At 44.3% G+C, this 19,494-nt stretch overlaps 1 protein-coding gene across 6 annotated transcripts in view; it reads right to left on the bottom strand.

Annotated features, from left to right (window-relative positions):
• Positions 1–17,663, bottom strand: part of tnikb (TRAF2 and NCK interacting kinase b) — an 85,389-nt gene extending 67,726 nt beyond the window's left edge. For all 6 annotated transcript variants that reach the window (XM_090199283.1, XM_090199275.1, XM_090199294.1 and 3 more), the window contains exon 1: positions 17,553–17,663. In XM_090199283.1, coding sequence (XP_090055409.1) covers positions 17,553–17,585 — 33 coding nt within the window. In that variant the 5' untranslated portion in view covers positions 17,586–17,663. The remainder of the gene's footprint in view (positions 1–17,552) is intronic.
• Positions 17,664–19,494: the final 1,831 nt, after the last annotated feature.

Raw genomic sequence — 19,494 nt, forward strand, 5'->3', positions numbered from 1 at the left:
AAAAAGACAATGAGGAGAGAGGGACACAGAGAGAAAGGAACAATGAGGAGAGAGGGACACAGAGAGAAAGGAACAATGAGGAGAGAGGGAGACAGAGAGAAAGGAACAATGAGGAGAGAGGGACACAGAGAGAAAGGAATAATGAGGAGAGAGGGACACAGAGAGAAAGGAACAATGAGGAGAGAGGGACACAGAGAGAAAGGAACAATGAGGAGAGAGGGGGACAGAGAGAAAGGAACAATGAGGAGAGAGGGGGACAGAGAGAAAGGAACAGTGAGGAGAAAGGGACAGAGTTTTATTTGTTACATGCACAGGTACAGTGAAAAGCTTAACTTGCCCTACCCAACAATGCAGTACTCAATATCAAAATAGTATAATTAATAAAAATTAAAACCACAAGAAATAAGAAATAAAAGAGGACACTACAGTAGGGTCTGTGCCAGTACCAAATGTACAATGTGCAGGGATACTGGACTATAGAGGTAGATATGTACATGTAGCCAGGGATACTGGAGTATAGAGGTAGATATGTACATGTAGCCAGGGATACTGGAGTATAGAGGTAGATATGTACATGTTGCCAGGGATACTGGAGTATAGAGGTATATATGTACCTGTAGCCAGGGATACTGGAGTATAGAGGTATATATGTACCTGTAGCCAGGGATACTGGAGTATAGAGGTATATATGTACCTGTAGCCAGGGATACTGGAGTATAGAGGTAGATATGTACCTGTAGCCAGGGATACTGGAGTATAGAGGTAGATATGTACATGTAGCCAGGGATACTGGAGTATAGAGGTAGATATGTACCTGTAGCCAGGGATACTGGAGTATAGAGGTAGATATGTACATGTTGCCAGAGATACTGGAGTATAGAGGTAGATATGTACATGTAGCCAGGGATACTGGAGTATAGAGGTAGATATGTACATGTAGCCAGGGATACTGGAGTATAGAGGTAGATATGTACCTGTAGCCAGGGATACTGGAGTATAGAGGTAGATATGTACCTGTAGCCATGGATACTGGAGTATAGAGGTAGATATGTACCTGTAGCCATGGATACTGGAGTATAGAGGTAGATATGTACCTGTAGCCAGGGATACTGGAGTATAGAGGTAGATATGTACCTGTAGCCAGGGATACTGGAGTATAGAGGTAGATATGTACATGTAGCCAGGGATACTGGAGTATAGAGGTAGATATGTACCTGTAGCCAGGGATACTGGAGTATAGAGGTAGATATGTACATGTAGCCAGGGATACTGGAGTATAGAGGTAGATATGTACCTGTAGCCAGGGATACTGGAGTATAGAGGTAGATATGTACCTGTAGCCAGGGATACTGGAGTATAGAGGTAGATATGTACATGTAGCCAGGGATACTGGAGTATAGAGGTAGATATGTACCTGTAGCCAGGGATACTGGAGTATAGAGGTATATATGTACCTGTAGCCAGGGATACTGGAGTATAGAGGTAGATATGTACCTGTAGCCAGGGATACTGGAGTATAGAGGTATATATGTACCTGTAGCCAGGGATACTGGAGTATAGAGGTAGATATGTACCTGTAGCCAGGGATACTGGAGTATAGAGGTAGATATGTACCTGTAGCCAGGGATACTGGAGTATAGAGGTAGATATGTACATGTAGCCAGGGATACTGGAGTATAGAGGTAGATATGTACCTGTAGCCAGGGATACTGGAGTATAGAGGTAGATATGTACATGTTGCCAGGGATACTGGAGTATAGAGGTAGATATGTACATGTAGCCAGGGATACTGGAGTATAGAGGTAGATATGTACCTGTAGCCAGGGATACTGGAGTATAGAGGTAGATATGTACCTGTAGCCAGGGATACTGGAGTATAGAGGTAGATATGTACATGTTGCCAGGGATACTGGAGTATAGAGGTAGATATGTACATGTAGCCAGGGATACTGGAGTATAGAGGTAGATATGTACATGTTGCCAGGGATACTGGAGTATAGAGGTAGATATGTACCTGTAGCCAGGGATACTGGAGTATAGAGGTAGATATGTACATGTAGCCAGGGATACTGGAGTATAGAGGTATATATGTACCTGTAGCCAGGGATACTGGAGTATAGAGGTAGATATGTACATGTTGCCAGGGATACTGGAGTATAGAGGTAGATATGTACATGTTGCCAGGGATACTGGAGTATAGAGGTAGATATGTACATGTAGCCAGGGATACTGGAGTATAGAGGTATATATGTACCTGTAGCCAGGGATACTGGAGTATAGAGGTAGATATGTACCTGTAGCCAGGGATACTGGAGTATAGAGGTAGATATGTACATGTAGCCAGGGATACTGGAGTATAGAGGTATATATGTACCTGTAGCCAGGGATACTGGAGTATAGAGGTAGATATGTACCTGTAGCCAGGGATACTGGAGTATAGAGGTAGATATGTACCTGTAGCCAGGGATACTGGAGTATAGAGGTAGATATGTACCTGTAGCCAGGGATACTGGAGTATAGAGGTAGATATGTACCTGTAGCCAGGGATACTGGAGTATAGAGGTAGATATGTACCTGTAGCCAGGGATACTGGAGTATAGAGGTAGATATGTACCTGTAGCCAGGGATACTGGAGTATAGAGGTAGATATGTACATGTAGCCAGGGATACTGGAGTATAGAGGTAGATATGTACCTGTAGCCAGGGATACTGGAGTATAGAGGTAGATATGTACCTGTAGCCAGGGATACTGGAGTATAGAGGTAGATATGTACCTGTAGCCAGGGATACTGGAGTATAGAGGTAGATATGTACCTGTAGCCAGGGATACTGGAGTATAGAGGTAGATATGTACATGTAGCCAGGGATACTGGAGTATAGAGGTATATATGTACCTGTAGCCAGGGATACTGGAGTATAGAGGTATATATGTACCTGTAGCCAGGGATACTGGAGTATAGAGGTAGATATGTACATGTAGCCAGGGATACTGGAGTATAGAGGTAGATATGTACCTGTAGCCAGGGATACTGGAGTATAGAGGTATATATGTACCTGTAGCCAGGGATACTGGAGTATAGAGGTATATATGTACCTGTAGCCAGGGATACTGGAGTATAGAGGTAGATATGTACCTGTAGCCAGGGATACTGGAGTATAGAGGTATATATGTACCTGTAGCCAGGGATACTGGAGTATAGAGGTATATATGTACCTGTAGCCAGGGATACTGGAGTATAGAGGTATATATGTACATGTAGCCAGGGATACTGGAGTATAGAGGTAGATATGTACCTGTAGCCAGGGATACTGGAGTATAGAGGTAGATATGTACCTGTAGCCAGGGATTAGGAGAAAGTGACTGGTAGCAGGATTAATAACAATAATAATAATAATAAACAGTATGGCAGCAGCATAAGTGGTGGGTGGATGTGAGTGTGGGTGTTAGTGAGTGTGTGTGTTAGTGAGTGTGTGTGTTAGTGAGTGTGAGTGGGTGTTAGTGAGTGTGAGTGGGTGTTAGTGAGTGTGTGTGGGTGTTAGTGAGTGTGAGTGGGTGTTAGTGAGTGTGTGTGGGTGTTAGTGAGTGTGAGTGGGTGTTAGTGAGTGTGTGTGTTAGTGAGTGTGTGTGTTAGTGAGTGTGTGTGTTAGTGAGTGTGAGTGGGTGTTAGTGAGTGTGTGTGGGTGTTAGTGAGTGTGAGTGGGTGTTAGTGAGTGTGTGTGTTAGTGAGTGTGTGTGTTAGTGAGTGTGAGTGGGTGTTAGTGAGTGTGTGTGTTAGTGAGTGTGAGTGGGTGTTAGTGAGTGTGTGTGGGTGTTAGTGAGTGTGTGTGTTAGTGAGTGTGTGTGTTAGTGAGTGTGAGTGTGTGTTAGTGAGTGTGTGTGGGTGTTAGTGAGTGTGAGTGGGTGTTAGTGAGTGTGTGTGGGTGTTAGTGAGTGTGTGTGGGTGTTAGTGAGTGTGTGTGTTAGTGAGTGTGTGTGTTAGTGAGTGTGAGTGGGTGTTAGTGAGTGTGTGTGGGTGTTAGTGAGTGTGAGTGGGTGTTAGTGAGTGTGTGTGGGTGTTAGTGAGTGTGTGTGGGTGTTAGTGAGTGTGTGTGGGTGTTAGTGAGTGTGTGTGTTAGTGAGTGTGTGTGTTAGTGAGTGTGAGTGGGTGTTAGTGAGTGTGTGTGGGTGTTAGTGAGTGTGAGTGGGTGTTAGTGAGTGTGTGTGGGTGTTAGTGAGTGTGTGTGGGTGTTAGTGAGTGTGTGTGTTAGTGAGTGTGTGTGTTAGTGAGTGTGAGTGGGTGTTAGTGAGTGTGTGTGGGTGTTAGTGAGTGTGTGTGGGTGTTAGTGAGTGTGTGTGTTAGTGAGTGTGTGTGTTAGTGAGTGTGAGTGGGTGTTAGTGAGTGTGTATGGGTGTTAGTGAGTGTGTGTGTTAGTGAGTGTGTGTGTGTGTGTGTGTGTGTGTTAGTGAGTGTGTATGGGTGTTAGTGAGTGTGTGTGTGTGTGTGTGTGTTTGTGTGTGTGAAAAGGTGAAATGTCTTGAGTCAATAAGTATTCAACCCTTTTGTTATGGCAAGCCTACATAAGTTCAGGAGTACACATGTGCTTAACAAGTCACATAAGTTGCATGGACTCACTCTGTGTGCAATAATAGTGTTTAACATGAGTTTTGAATGACTACCCCATCTCTGTACCCCACACATACAGTTATCTGTAATGTCCCTCAGTTAAGCAGTGAATTTCAAACACAGATTCAACCACAAAGACCAGGGAGGTTTTCCAACGCCTCGTAAAGAAGGGCCCCTATTGGTAGATGGGTAAACATGTGATTATCCCCTTGAGCAGGGTGAAGTTATTCTGAAAATAATAATGGGCAAATGTTGTACAATCCAGGTGTGGAAAGCTCTTAGAGACTTACCCAGAAAGACTCACAGCTGTAATTGCTACCAGTGGTGTAAAGTGCCTAAGTATGAATACTTTGAAGTACTACTCAAGTATTATTTATTTTTTTAACTTGTTTTTTGGGGTATCTGTACTTTACTATTTATATTTTTGGCAACTTTTACTCCACTCCATTCTTAAAGAAAATAATGTACTTTTTACCCCATACATTTTCCCTGACACCCAAAAGTACTCGTTACATTTAGACAGGAAAATGGTCAAATTCACACCCTTATCAAGAGAACATCCATAGTCATCTCTACTGCCTCTGATCTGGTAGACCCACTAAACGCAAGTGCTTGGCTATCCTGGCTATCCGTATATAAAATAAACACATTGTGCCGTCTGGTTTGCTTAATATAAGACATTTTAAATTATTTGTACTTTTACTTTTGATACTTGAGTATATTTAAAACCAAATACTTTAAGACTTTTACTCAAGTAGTATTTTACTGGGTGACTTTCACCTCAACTTGAGTCATTTTCTGTCACGATCGTGTGGAGAGACGGACCAAGGCGCAGCGTGAATGGAGTTCCACATCTTTATTTTAGTGAAACTTAAAACAAACCAAGACACAAAGCACGACCGTGCGGTACTGAGGTGCTACATGCACTCTCTCAAAAACAATCTCCCACAAAGCAGGTTGGAAAAGGGAACCCTTAAGTATGATCCCCAATTAGAGACAACGAACATCAGCTGCCTCTAATTGGGAACCATACCAAGAGCAACAACATAGAACTATATCACCTAGAACACCCCCTAGTCACACCCTGACCTACTACACCATAGAGAACTAAGGGCTCTCTATGGACAGGGCGTGACATTTTCTATTAAGGTATCTTTACTTTTACTCAAGTATGATCATTGGGTACTTTTTGCACAACTGCTAACATGAAACATTACCATCCACACACGGCAGACTGACTTGCTAGTGGATACATGCAGTGACTAGCTAGCATGCTAGCAGCTTCATTTGAAAATGTACCTAGGCAAGCCAGTTAAAAACAAATTTGTATTTTTAATGACAGCCTAGGAACAGTGGGTTAACTGCCTTGTTTAGAGGCAGAATGACATATTAATACCTTGTCAGCTCGGGGATTCGTTCTAGCAACCTTTCGGTTACTGGCCCAATGCTCTTACCACGAGGCTACATGCCGCCCCATCATACAGAACACACCAACATGGAAGACAAAAGCCCTTTGTGTTTGGCTGTTGTCCAGGGTGTCCAGGCCTCTGGAGGCCACTAATAGAAACAGCTCATTAAGGTAATAGTCTGGAATCCACAGAATGAGGATGAGGAATGTGAAGATAAGGAATACTGCATTAACATTACTGTGTCAATAATGGTGTTGAGTTCATGTAGTTTCATATCGACATTAAGGTAAGGGGTTAGAGGTTAGATAAATGGCAGAGTGTTAAAATCAACTTTACCAAAGTGACTACAAGCTCACAGAACTCCCTCTCACCCTCCCCCGTTCCAACAATATCTCTTTCTCTTTTTCTCCCTCTCTTTTTCTGTTTGACAGTGTTCTCAGGCCTTAGTCGGTCTTCATTGAAACCTCTCACAAAGTAGTCTGAGTCTGAGTTTGAGTTCTCCAGCCCTTGCAGTGTTGCATAGTGGTAGAATACAGTATAGAACCGTTACAGAACAGAGCATGTTACAGAATTACAGTACCAGTCAAAAGTTTAGGTCACACGCTTGGCATTCTCGCAAAAAGCTTCACCTAGGGTGTCTTTCCAACAGTCTTGAAGGAGTTCCCACATATGCTGAGCACTTCTTGGCTGCTTTTTCTTCACTCTGTGGTCCAACTCATCCCAAACCATCTCAATTGGGTTGAGGTCGAGTGATTGTGGGGGCCAGGTCATCTGATGCAGCACTCCATCACTCTCCTTCTTGGTCAAATAGCCCTTACACAGCCTGGAGGTGTGTTGGGTCATTCTGCTGTTGAAAAACAAAATGATAGTCCCAATAAGCGCGAACCAGATTAGATGGTGTATCGCTGCAGAATGCTGTGGTAGTCATGCTGGTTAAGTGTGTCTTGAATTCTAAATAAATCACTGACAGTGTCACCTGCAAAGCACCCCCACACCATCACACCTCCTCCTCCATGCTTCACAGTGGGAACCACACATGTAGAAATCATCCATTCACCTACAGTACTCTGGTTCTCACAAAGACACGGTGGTTGGAACCAAAAATCTCAAATTAGGACTCATCAGACCAAAGGACAGATTTCCACTGGTCTAATGTCCATTGCTCGTGTTTCTTGGCCCAAGCAAGTCTCTTCTTCTTATTGGTGTCCTTTAGTAGTGGTTTCTTTGCAGCAATTTGACCATGAAGGCCTGATTCACAAAGTCTCCTCTGCCCAGTTGATGTTGAGATGTGTCTGTTACTTGAACTCTGTGAAACAATTATTTGGGCTGCAATCTGAGGTGCAGTAAACTCTAATGAACTTATCCTCTGCAGCAGAGGTAACTCTGGGGCTTCCTTTCCTGTGGCGGTCCTCATGAGAGCCAGTTAACTCTAATAGACTTATCCTCTGCAGCAGAGGTAACTCTGGGTCATCCTTTCCTGTGGTGGTCCTCATGAGAGCCAGTTACCTCTAATGAACTTATCCTCTGCAGCAGAGGTAACTCTGGGGCTTCCTTTCCTGTGGCGGTCCTCATGAGAGCCAGTTAACTCTAATAGACTTATCCTCTGCAGCAGAGGTAACTCTGGGTCATCCTTTCCTGTGGTGGTCCTCATGAGAGACAGTTAACTCTAATGAACTTATCCTCTGCAGCAGAGGTAACTCTGGGTCATCCTTTCCTGTGGTGGTCCTCATGAGAGACAGTTAACTCTAATGAACTTATCCTCTGCAGCAGAGGTAACTCTGGGGCTTCCTTTCCTGTGGCGGTCCTCATGAGAGCCAGTAAACTCTAATGAACTTATCCTCTGCAGCAGAGGTAACTCTGGGGCTTCCTTTCCTGTGGTGGTCCTCATGAGAGCCAGTTAACTCTAATGAACTTATCCTCTGCAGCAGAGGTAACTCTGGGGCTTCCTTTCCTGTGGTGGTCCTCATGAGAGCCAGTAAACTCTAATGAACTTATCCTCTGCAGCAGAGGTAACTCTGGGGCTTCCTTTCCTGTGGTGGTCCTCATGAGAGCCAGTTAACTCTAATGAACTTATCCTCTGCAGCAGAGGTAACTCTGGGTCTTCCTTTCCTGTGGTGGTCCTCATGAGAGCCAGTTACCTCTAATGAACTTATCCTCTGCAGCAGAGGTAACTCTGGGTCTTCCTTTCCTGTGGTGGTCCTCATGAGAGCCAGTTAACTCTAATGAACTTATCCTCTGCAGCAGAGGTAACTCTGGGTCTTCCTTTCCTGTGGTGGTCCTCATGAGAGCCAGTTACCTCTAATGAACTTATCCTCTGCAGCAGAGGTAACTCTGGGTCTTCCTTTCCTGTGGTGTTCCTCATGAGAGCCAGTTAACTCTAATGAACTTATCCTCTGCAGCAGAGGTAACTCTGGGTCTTCCTTTCCTGTGGTGGTCCTCATGAGAGCCAGTAAACTCTAATGAATTTATCCTCTGCAGCAGAGGTAACTCTGGGTCTTCCTTTCCTGTGGTGGTCCTCATGAGAGACAGTTTCATCATAGCGCTTGGTGTTTTTATTTTTTATTTTTTAGAATTTTACCCCTTTTTCTCCCCAATTTCGTGGTATCCAATTGTTGTAGTAGCTACTATCTTGTCTCATCGCTACAACTCCCGTACGGGCTCGGGAGAGACGAAGGTTGAAAGTCATGCGTCCTCCGATACACAACCAACCAAGCCGCTGCTTCTTTAACACAGCACGCATCCAACCCGGAAGCCAGCCGCACCAATGCGCCGGAGGAAACACCGTGCACCTGGCCACCTTAGTTAGCGCACACTGCGCCCAGCCCGCCACAGGAGTCGCTGGTGCGCGATGAGACAAGGACACCCCTACCGACCAAGCCCTCCCTAACCCGGGCGACGCTAGGCCAATTGTGCGTCGCCCCACGGACCTCCCGGTCGCGGCCGGTTACGACAGAGCCTGGGCGCGAACCCAGGGACTCTGATGGCACAGCTGGCGCTGCAGTAGCGCTTGATGGTTTTTGCGACTGCACATGAAGAAACCTTCAAAGTTCTTCAAATTTTCCGGATTGACTGACCTTCATGTCTTAAAGTAATGATGGAGTGTTGTTTCTCTTTGCTTATTTGAGGTTTTCTTGCCATAATATGGACTTGGTCTTTTACCAAATAGGGCTATCTTCTGTATACCAACCCTACCTTGTCACAACACAACTGTTTGGCTCAAACGCATTAAGAAGGAAATAAATTCCACAAATGAACTTTTAACAAGGCCCACCTGTTAACTGAAATGCAAAGCTGTCATCAAGGCAAAGGGTGGCTACTTTGAAGAATCTCAAATATAGAATATATTTTGATTTGTTTAACACTTTTTTTACTACATAATTCCATATGTGCTATATATAGAGAGAAAGATGGGATTAGAGAGAGAGAGCATGTGCGTTTCCTAGCTTACTCCCAGTTTTGGGAAAGGGGTTTCACCATGGTAACAGGTGTGCGCATGTGCTCTGCAATGTCATCAGCAGAGCTGGTCTCTCTTTTTCTGAAAAGTTGTCTTCCAACAAACAGACCACTCTCCTCACTACCTCGCTAACACAGCACACTTTCTGACTTCCTCTCATTCTCTCCTCTCTCTTTCTTACCTCTCTGTCCCTCTCCTCTCTCTTTCTTACCTCTCACCCCCTCTGTCCCTATCCTCCCTCTTTCTTACCTCTCACCCCCTATCTCTCCCTCTCCTCTCTCTTTCTTACCTCTCTCCCCCCTCTCTGTCCCTATCCTCTCTCTTTCTTACCTCTCACCCCCCTCTCTGTCCCAATCCTCTCTCTTTCTTACCTCTCACCCCCTCTCTGTCCCTCTCCTCTCTCTTTCTTACCTCTCACGCCCTCTCTGTCCCTCTCCTCTCTCTTTCTTACCTCTCTCCCCCCTCTCTGTCCCTCTCCTCTCTCTTTCTTACCTCTCACCCCCTCTCTGTCCCTATCCTCTCTCTTTCTTACCTCACACCCCCTCTCTGTCCCTATCCTCTCTCTTTCTTACCTCACACCCCCTCTCTGTCCCTATCCTCTCTCTTTCTTACATCACACCCCCTCTCTGTCCCTATCTTCTCTCTTTCTTACCTCACACCCCCTCTCTGTCCCTATCCTCTCTCTTTCTTACCTCACACCCCCTCTCTGTCCCTATCCTCTCTTTTTCTTACCTCTCACCCCCTCTCTGTCCCTCTCCTCTCTCTTTCTTACCTCACACCCCCTCTCTGTCCCTATCCTCTCTCTTTCTTACCTCACACCCCCTCTCTGTCCCTATCCTCTCTTTTTCTTACCTCTCACCCCCTCTCTGTCCCTCTCCTCTCTCTTTCTTACCTCACACCCCATCTCTGTCCCTCTCCTCTCTCTTTCTTACCTCACACCCCCTCTCTGTCCCTCTCCTCTCTCTTTCTTACCTCACACCCCATCTCTGTCCCTCTCTCTTTTTCTTACCTCTCACCCCCTCTCTGTCCCTCTCCTCTCTCTTTCTTACCTCACACCCCATCTCTGTCCCTATCCTCTCTCTTTCTTACCTCACACCCCATCTCTGTCCCTATCCTCTCTCTTTCTTACCTCACACCCCATCTCTGTCCCTCTCCTCTCTCTTTCTTACCTCACACCCCATCTCTGTCCCTATCCTCTCTCTTTCTTACATCACACCCCCTCTCTGTCCCTATCTTCTCTCTTTCTTACCTCACACCCCCTCTCTGTCCCTATCCTCTCTCTTTCTTACCTCACACCCCCTCTCTGTCCCTATCCTCTCTCTTTCTTACCTCACACCCCCTCTCTGTCCCTATCCTCTCTCTTTCTTACCTCACACCCCATCTCTGTCCCTATCCTCTCTCTTTCTTACCTCACACCCCATCTCTGTCCCTATCCTCTCTCTTTCTTACCTCACACCCCATCTCTGTCCCTCTCCTCTCTCTTTCTTACCTCACACCCCATCTCTGTCCCTCTCTCTTTTTTAACGCTCTCTTGTTTTCAATAAGATCATGTTCTGAGAGTACTGGGAAAATGTACTGACTCACTGAATAGCAAGCAGAGAATAGAATAATTGTAAGCAGCTCGACTACCACAACAACGCTACCACAACAACACTACCACATCAACACTACCACAACAACACTACCACATCAACACTACCACGTCAACACTACCACGTCAACACTACCACGTCAACACTATCACGTCAACACTACCACGTCAACACTACCACAACAACACTATCACAACAACACTACCACATCAACACTACCACGTCAACACTACCACATCAACACTACCACAACAGATCCGTTCCAGCCATTATTATGAGCCCTCCTCCCCTCAGCAGCCTCCACTGCAACACACCATTGGCAGAGCTTTCTTTGCTGGGCGAAAAGAGGGAGGAACATGTAGGAGAGGAAACAGGGGATAGTTAAAGTGGAAAGAATAGGAGACTCTGACCTTTAACCCTTGAATCTGGTGGTGTTTAGTAACACCAAAGATGGTGGACAAAAGATGACGTCATACTCAGGCTGTTTAGTATTGAAAAAAATGTGTCTTGGGGGGTGGGTTTGCTTGGGGGGTGGGTCTCCCATAGACACCAATTTGATAGCAGCTGGGTCTGGTCTGCTTAGTTCATCAACTGTATATGAACCAGAAAAAATTAGGGAGTTGGACGTCTCACTTCCTCTTCCATCTCTGGTAATACTGTGGTCAGGAGTCACTGAGCTAGCGAGGGGGAGTGTAAAGATCTACACAAAATACCTAAGGGTTAAGGGCTTGAGGCCAGGCCGGGGCTAGGGAGGGGGTACGGGCTCAGGGTCTACTGTATATGGTCTGAGGGAATTTGGAATTAAGAAGCAGCACCCCCTCTTATGGGGAACCAAGGCACCACCACAGAGACACTATTCAATTATTATATATGTAATTCTGTGGACACCACAATTTCCGCACCGCTGTGAGATCACTTCCTGCTCCAGTGTTTCTGCAGGTTTATACAGGAAGCAAAACCTCAGCTTGACCCTGGAGTTTGATCTCAATTCTTCTCTCCAAGAACACTCACCTTCCACCAGTGTGTGTGTGTATGTGTGTGTGTGTGTGTGTGTGTGTGTGTGTGTGTGTTCTGTTATGTTTTTGCAGGTATGTTTGTATGTAGATATGGCATATGTGGTATGCATGTCTATCAGTGGAGGCTCCTCAGGGGAGGAAGGGGAGCACCATCCTCATCAGTGAAATGCCCCAAAAAATAAGTGAAACGTTAAAAAAGTTATCCTTTTTAGATAAAACTATACTAAATATATTTATATGTCACCAAATAATTGATTAAAATACACTGTTTTGCAATGAAGGTCTACAGTAACTTCAACAGCACTGTCTGGGCTAGCACCATGGTGTTGCCGGAGGACAGCCAACTTCCGTCCTCCTCTGTCTACATTGACTTCAATACAAAACCTACGAAGCTCGTAGGCCTCAACCCCTTCCACAGACATACATGGTAATTATGAACACTTACGGAGGACGTCCTCCAACCAATCAAAGCTTCTGCAGAATGAACTGACATGTTATCCATCCAATCATAGAATTAGGATCAGAGAATGAACCTAGTGAGTTGTATTGGGATTGTGCCACAGAGCATTATGGGGGTTCTATGTGTTGAGAACCTTGGTGAAATTGTTGGATGGAGATTAAGAGTAAAGAGTGATAGTTGAGCATTTTTTATATATTATTCAATTCAAGTTAGTTTTTTTTTTAATTACAGGAGAAGGTGGACGGAGGAGGTATATTATAAATTGTTTTCTTGGTTTTAGAACTTTTTTTTGTGTTCAGTTAGTGTAATTTATTTAAATTTGCCTTGCTAACTTCAGTAGCTAGCTAGCTACCAGCGCAATTGTGCAGTTTTCTCTGCCAAAATGGCCAACGCTGCCAAAAATTGTGTGACATTTTTGTTGAAGAACCCCTTTCATGGGAAAAAGCATATCAACACCACCACATTTTTGGGCATGCAAGAATTAGCTTTTTAGAGGACACGACGAGAGGGAACATTCTGCCAACAAGGGCAACTACAAGAAGCTTGCAGAGGTCACTACACGCTATGATGTTTCACTTGCTGAACATATCGAACTTTCGACTGTCTTTTCTGGGATGTCGAAAACAATTCTGAGCGATTTGATAGCTTCCATCTTTCATCCATTACAAGATAGATTAAAGAAAGAGGTTGACGAGGCACATTTTTTTTTAACGTGCGCTCAACCAGGCTTTCCAATTCCCCCCGGTAGTTATTTAATAAAGATGATAACACAATCACTCCGGACAGACACAAGCAAAAACTCATGACATAAATGTTGCAGGCTACACCTGAACATTAGAAATCTGACATGCTGTATGGGATGAAAACAGTACTATTTTTTCTGTCCGATCAACTGTAGGCTACTAATAAGAGCAGCTGTATAACGTTACATCCTATGGGCTAGTTACATCCTATGGGCTAGTTACATCCTATGGGCTAGTTACATCCTATGGGCTAGTTGCATCATATGGGCTAGTTGCATCCTATGGGCTAGTTGCATCCTATGGGCTAGTTGCATCCTATGGGCTAGTTGCATCCTATGGGCTAGTTGCATCATATGGGCTAGTTGCATCCTATGGGCTAGTTGCATCCTATGGGCTAGTTGCATCCTATGGGCTAGTTACATCCTATGGGCTAGTTACATCCTATGGGCAAGTTACATCCTATGGGCTAGTCCATCTGGTCAGGGTAAACTAATAATGTTACATCCTAAGGGCTAGTTACATCCTATGGGCTAGTTACATCCTATGGGCTAGTTACATCCTATGGGCTAGTCCATCTGGTCAGGGTAAACTAATAATGTTACATCCTATGGGCTAGTTACATCCTATGGGCTAGTTACATCCTATGGGCTAGTTGCATCCTATGGGCTAGTTACATCCTATGGGCTAGTTACATCCTATGGGCTAGTCCATCTGGTCAGGGTAAACTAATAATGTTACATCCTATGGGCTAGTTACATCCTATGGGCTAGTTACATCCTATGGGCTAGTTACATCCTATGGGCTAGTCCATCTGGTCAGGGTAAACTAATAATGTTACATCCTATGGGCTAGTTACATCCTATGGGCTAGTTACATCCTATGGGCTAGTTACATCCTATGGGCTAGTTACAGCCTATGGGCTAGTCCATCTGGTCAGGGTAACTCATTGGTAACGTTATGTATTTATAGTCCATTTATTTGTCAGGATAAAATGTGCCTGATCAAATGTGGTTTATATTCAGCATTGGGCTGGCTAGGCTGCCTATATGTTTTTAATCCAAAATGATTCACTGGAATCAATCAATCAACATAATAGTGATGACAGATGTGAGTAAATGTTTTATAAAGCCTACAGTTGCATTGGCCTGCATGATGTAAACATGCATAAAGCCAGCTCAGCCCTGTGCGTTCTACTGTCTATCTGTTGTTGTAGAGGAAACCCCACCTCCTAATCTAGTCTAAATATATATGAATAAATACATGGTAGCTGCAGTTTGACAGGATTTTCATCCCCCTGGGGCTAGGAGTTTCTTTCAGGATTAAAAAAAACAAACATGTGACCTGATTAGGAAAACCTGGTCCCATCAGAGACCATATAAAACCTTTTTACAACTGATTAATCACTGTCATACCTTATTGGGTCCAGAGTTCTCCTAGTTAGGTTAACATATAAGGAAAAACTCCAGGCCCCAAGGGGTAAAAATTGCCCCACCGCTCTGGGACCTATGGTGCCACCAGTCTGACCGCTCTGGGACCTATGGTGCCACCAGTCTGACCACTCTGGGACCTATGGTTTGACCCAACCAAATCACGAGAAAACCAAAAGAGAATTACTTGACACATTGGAAAGAATTTACGAAAAAATTAATCAAACTAGAATGCTATTTGACCCTAAACAGAGAGTACACAGTGGCAGAATACCTGACCACTGTGACTGACCCAAAATTAAGGAAAGCTTTGACTATGTACAGACTCAGTGAGCATAGCCTTGCTATTGAGAAAGGCAGCCGTAGGCAGACCTGGCCCTCAAGAGAAGACAGGCTATGTGCTCACTGCCCACAAAATGAGGTGGAAACTGAGATGCGCTTCCTAACCTCCTGCCCAATGTATGACCATATTAGAGACACATATTTCCCTCAGATTAGACAGACCCACAAATAATTAGAAAACAAATCTAATTTTGATAAACTCCCATATCTACTGGGTGAAATACAGTGCCTTGCGAAAGTATTCGGCCCCCTTGAACTTTGCGACCTTTTGCCACATTTCAGGCTTCAAACATAAAGATATAAAACTGTATTTTTTTGTGAAGAATCAACAACAAGTGGGACACAATCATGAAGTGGAACGACATTTATTGGATATTTCAAACTTTTTTAACAAATCAAAAACTAAAAAATTGGGCGTGCAAAATTATTCAGCCCCCTTAAGTTAATACTTTGTAGCGCCACCTTTTGCTGCGATTACAGCTGTAAGTCGCTTGGGGTATGTCTCTGCAAAACAGCTCGAGCTCAGTGAGGTGCAAAACAGCTCGAGCTCAGTGAGGTTGGATGGAGAGCATTTGTGAACAGCAGTTTTCAGTTCTTTCCACAGATTCTCGATTGGATTCAGGTCTGGACTTTGACTTGGCCATTCTAACACCTGGATATGTTTATTTTTGAACCATTCCATTGTAGATTTTGTTTTGGATCATTGTCTTGTTGGAAGACAAATCTCCGTCCCAGTCTCAGGTCTTTTGCAGACTACATCAGGTTTTCTTCCAGAATGGTCCTGTATTTGGCTCCATCCATCTTCCCATCAATTTTAACCATCTTCCCTGTCCCTGCTGAAGAAAAGCAGGCCCAAACCATGATGCTGCCACCCCCATGTTTGACAGTGGGGATGGTGTGTTCAGCTGTGTTGCTTTTACGCCAAACATAACGTTTTGCATTGTTGCCAAAAAGTTCAATTTTGGTTTCATCTGACCAGAGCACCTTCTTCCACATGTTTGGTGTGTCTCCCAGGTGGCTTGTGGCAAACTTTAAACAACACTTTTTATGGATATCTTTAATAAATGGCTTTCTTCTTGCCACTCTTCCATAAAGGCCAGATTTGTGCAATATACAATGATTGTTGTCCTATGGACAGAGTCTCCCACCTCAGCTGTAGATCTCTGCAGTTCATCCAGAGTGATCATGGGCCTCTTGGCTGCATCTCTGATCAGTCTTCTCCTTGTATGAGCTGAAAGTTTAGAGGGACGGCCAGGTCTTGGTAGATTTGCAGTGGTCTGATACTCCTTCCATTTCAATATTATCGCATGCACAGTGCTCCTTGGGATGTTTAAAGCTTGGGAAATATTTTTGTATCCAAATCCGGCTTTAAACTTCTTCACAACAGTATCTCGGACCTGCCTGGTGTGTTCCTTGTTCTTCATGATGCTCTCTGCGCTTTTAACGGACCTCTGAGACTATCACAGTGCAGGTGCATTTATACGGAGACTTGATTACACACAGGTGGATTGTATTTATCATCATTAGTCATTTAGATCAACATTGGATCATTCAGAGATCCTCACTGAATGATTGTGTCCCACTTGTTGTTGATTCTTCACAAAAAAATACAGTTTTATATCTTTATGTTTGAAGCCTGAAATGTGGCAAAAGGTCGCAAAGTTCAAGGGGGCCGAATACTTTCGCAAGGCACTGTACCACAGTGTGCCACCACAGCAGCAAGATTTGTGACCTGTTGCCACAAGAAAAGGGCAACCAGTGAAGAACAAACACCATTGTAAATACAACCCAGATTTATGTTTATTTATTTCCCCTTTTGTGCTTCAGCTATTTGCACATCGTTACAACACTGTATATATACATAATATGACATTTGTAATGTCTCTATTCCCTTGTAACATTTTGACTGTAATGTTTACTGTTCATTTTGTATTGTTTATTTCACTTTTGTTTATGATTTATTCCACTTGCTTTGTCAATGTGCAATGTCAACATGTTTCCCAGGCCAATAAAGCCCTTCGAATTGAGAGAGAGGACCGCTGCTGCAGGGAGTAGCCCCTGATGAGGAGAGAAGGAGGCTGGCTAATAAAAAATAGGAGTAGACTGATACAGTTCCTTATGAAATAGTGATGCCTGCTTTAGTCTAAGTGACAACACCAGATGTACATTCTGCTCTGGAGGTCAGGTCCCCAGGGGGGCTCTGTGCCAGCCCAGCCCAGCCAGCACCCACCTTCATTGGGGAGGCCAGGGACAATGACCACCCACCAACCACCACTCTGGATCTCTTACCAGCCAGGTGGCAGCGTGTGGAGTTGTGTCTCACACACACACAAATACACACACACAGACAAACTCATGCAAGAAGACACACACACAGACACGCACCATCTGCAATTATAAAATAATGGCAACAGCAACAAGACACACCCTTTCCTGAGCTAAAAGACAAACAAACAGTGACAGGGAGAGAAAGAGTGAGAGACACGGTGACAGTGTTTCACTGACCTGTACCCACTCAGGGTGTGAGAACCCCATCATGTCGGAGCGTCTCTCTCTCTCTCTCTGTCAGAAGACGGCAGATCTAACTGTACTCTAGTTGCGAGTTGGAGTGAGTGTGAGAGAATGACAAAGGGAGGGAGAGACGAAGAGTGGGAAGGAGAGACTAGGGTAGGACCATTGGATAAAGACATGTCAATCACTGGCAGACAGACAATGGGGAGCTGGGGGTGAGATTCATGGCCAGAATCTCCCGTTACTGGCACCTGTCTGTCTCAATCAAACTCATACACTCCACCCATGCTGTGTAAGTGTGTGTGCATGTGTCCTTGCCTGTGTGGTTATGACAATAGAATCCATCTTAGCCTTAGCTTACAAGGTCGTGTGACACATTGATGACATTCCAGTGACGTCTGGACCTGACATTCTGCCTCACGCACCCATGGGTCGTTCCACCTCAAAAAACACCATCTCAGCTTGTTCTGAAATCATTTATGTTGTTAGAAACAGATAAGATGAGCATTTCTGCAACAATACTTTGTTGAATTTTTTTTTGATCTGAGACATTAACTTAATTGATTGCACCCAAATTGGCAATTTTAATTCATAGGATTTGTATAATAGTCAATAAATATAGTACCTAATATCCGATTTGGACCAATGAGGAATCCAAAGAAACTGTCAAAAGCAACCCATGAACCCTCCAGTCCCCAGGCCAGTCCCACCCCGACAACACGTATATAACATCAGTCCTGTCTGACCAGTAGTATGGAGCTGTGTCTCAGAGCATATTGTTTCTTCATCCTGTATAATGTATTCCCAGTGAATTTGGGGATGTTTTTCCCCTGTTCAGACAATATAGTAATTGAAGTTGTTAGGTTTATGTCCCTTCCTGTTATTACCAGGTTCTGACCACTAGATGGTGCTGTTCCGGGTGATTTATTTGGAAATAATTTGTTATCCACTGTTTCAAACTCTTAGCATTTATGGAACAAATCCAATGCAAGTCATTGGCATCTATATTAGCATTGTCTCGCTCCATCCTGAAGTACCTAAACATTTATTGCGTATTTTAATGATGTTACTTATAGATGATTTGAATATGAAGCCAGAAAGTGTTAATATAGGTATTATTAACTTGTATTGGATTTATGCCACAAATGCTAAAAAAATTCATTTGAAACATTGGACAGGTAAACAAAACCCAAACATAGGTTGCTATCATAACTTGCCCATAGACTGGGGGGGTGAAAGGTCATATAGTGGATGGTGCCTAATGGAAATCTGCTATCTCCTATAGAGTCCTTTCATATCAGGTCAGCTTAAGGGGAGGAGGAGGAGAGGAAGCCACTTCAAACGGTAGAGATAGCCAACACCTTATAACGGACATCAGTGGCTTGGTAATAATCTGTACAGCAGGCTGGTTTCTTATCGGTCTCTACAGCACACATGGTCATTTGTATATATACACTGCTCAAAAAAATAAAGGGAACACTTAAACAACACAATGTAACTCCAAGTCAATCACACTTCTGTGAAATCAAACTGTCCACTTAGGAAGCAACACTGATTGACAATAAATTTCACATGCTGCTGTGCAAATGGAATAGACAACAGGTGGAAATTATAGGCAATTAGCAAGACACCCCCAATAAAGGAGTGGTTCTTGCAGGTGGTGACCACAGACCACCTCTCAGTTCCTATGCTTCCTGGCTGATGTTTTGGTCACTTTTGAATGCTGGCGGTGCTTTCACTCTAGTGGTAGCATGAGACGGAGTCTGCAACCCACACAAGTGGCTCAGGTAGTGCAGTTCATCCAGGATGGCACATCAATGCGAGCTGTGGCAAGAAGGTTTGCTGTGTCTGTCAGCGTAGTGTCCAGAGCATGGAGGCGCTACCAGGAGACAGGCCAGTACATCAGGAGACGTGGAGGAGGCCGTAGGAGGGCAAC

The sequence above is a fragment of the Oncorhynchus mykiss genome, chromosome 15 (assembly GCF_057628025.1).
Source record: "Oncorhynchus mykiss isolate SJ-2025 chromosome 15, ASM5762802v1, whole genome shotgun sequence".
NCBI classification, from domain to species: domain Eukaryota; kingdom Metazoa; phylum Chordata; class Actinopteri; order Salmoniformes; family Salmonidae; genus Oncorhynchus; species Oncorhynchus mykiss.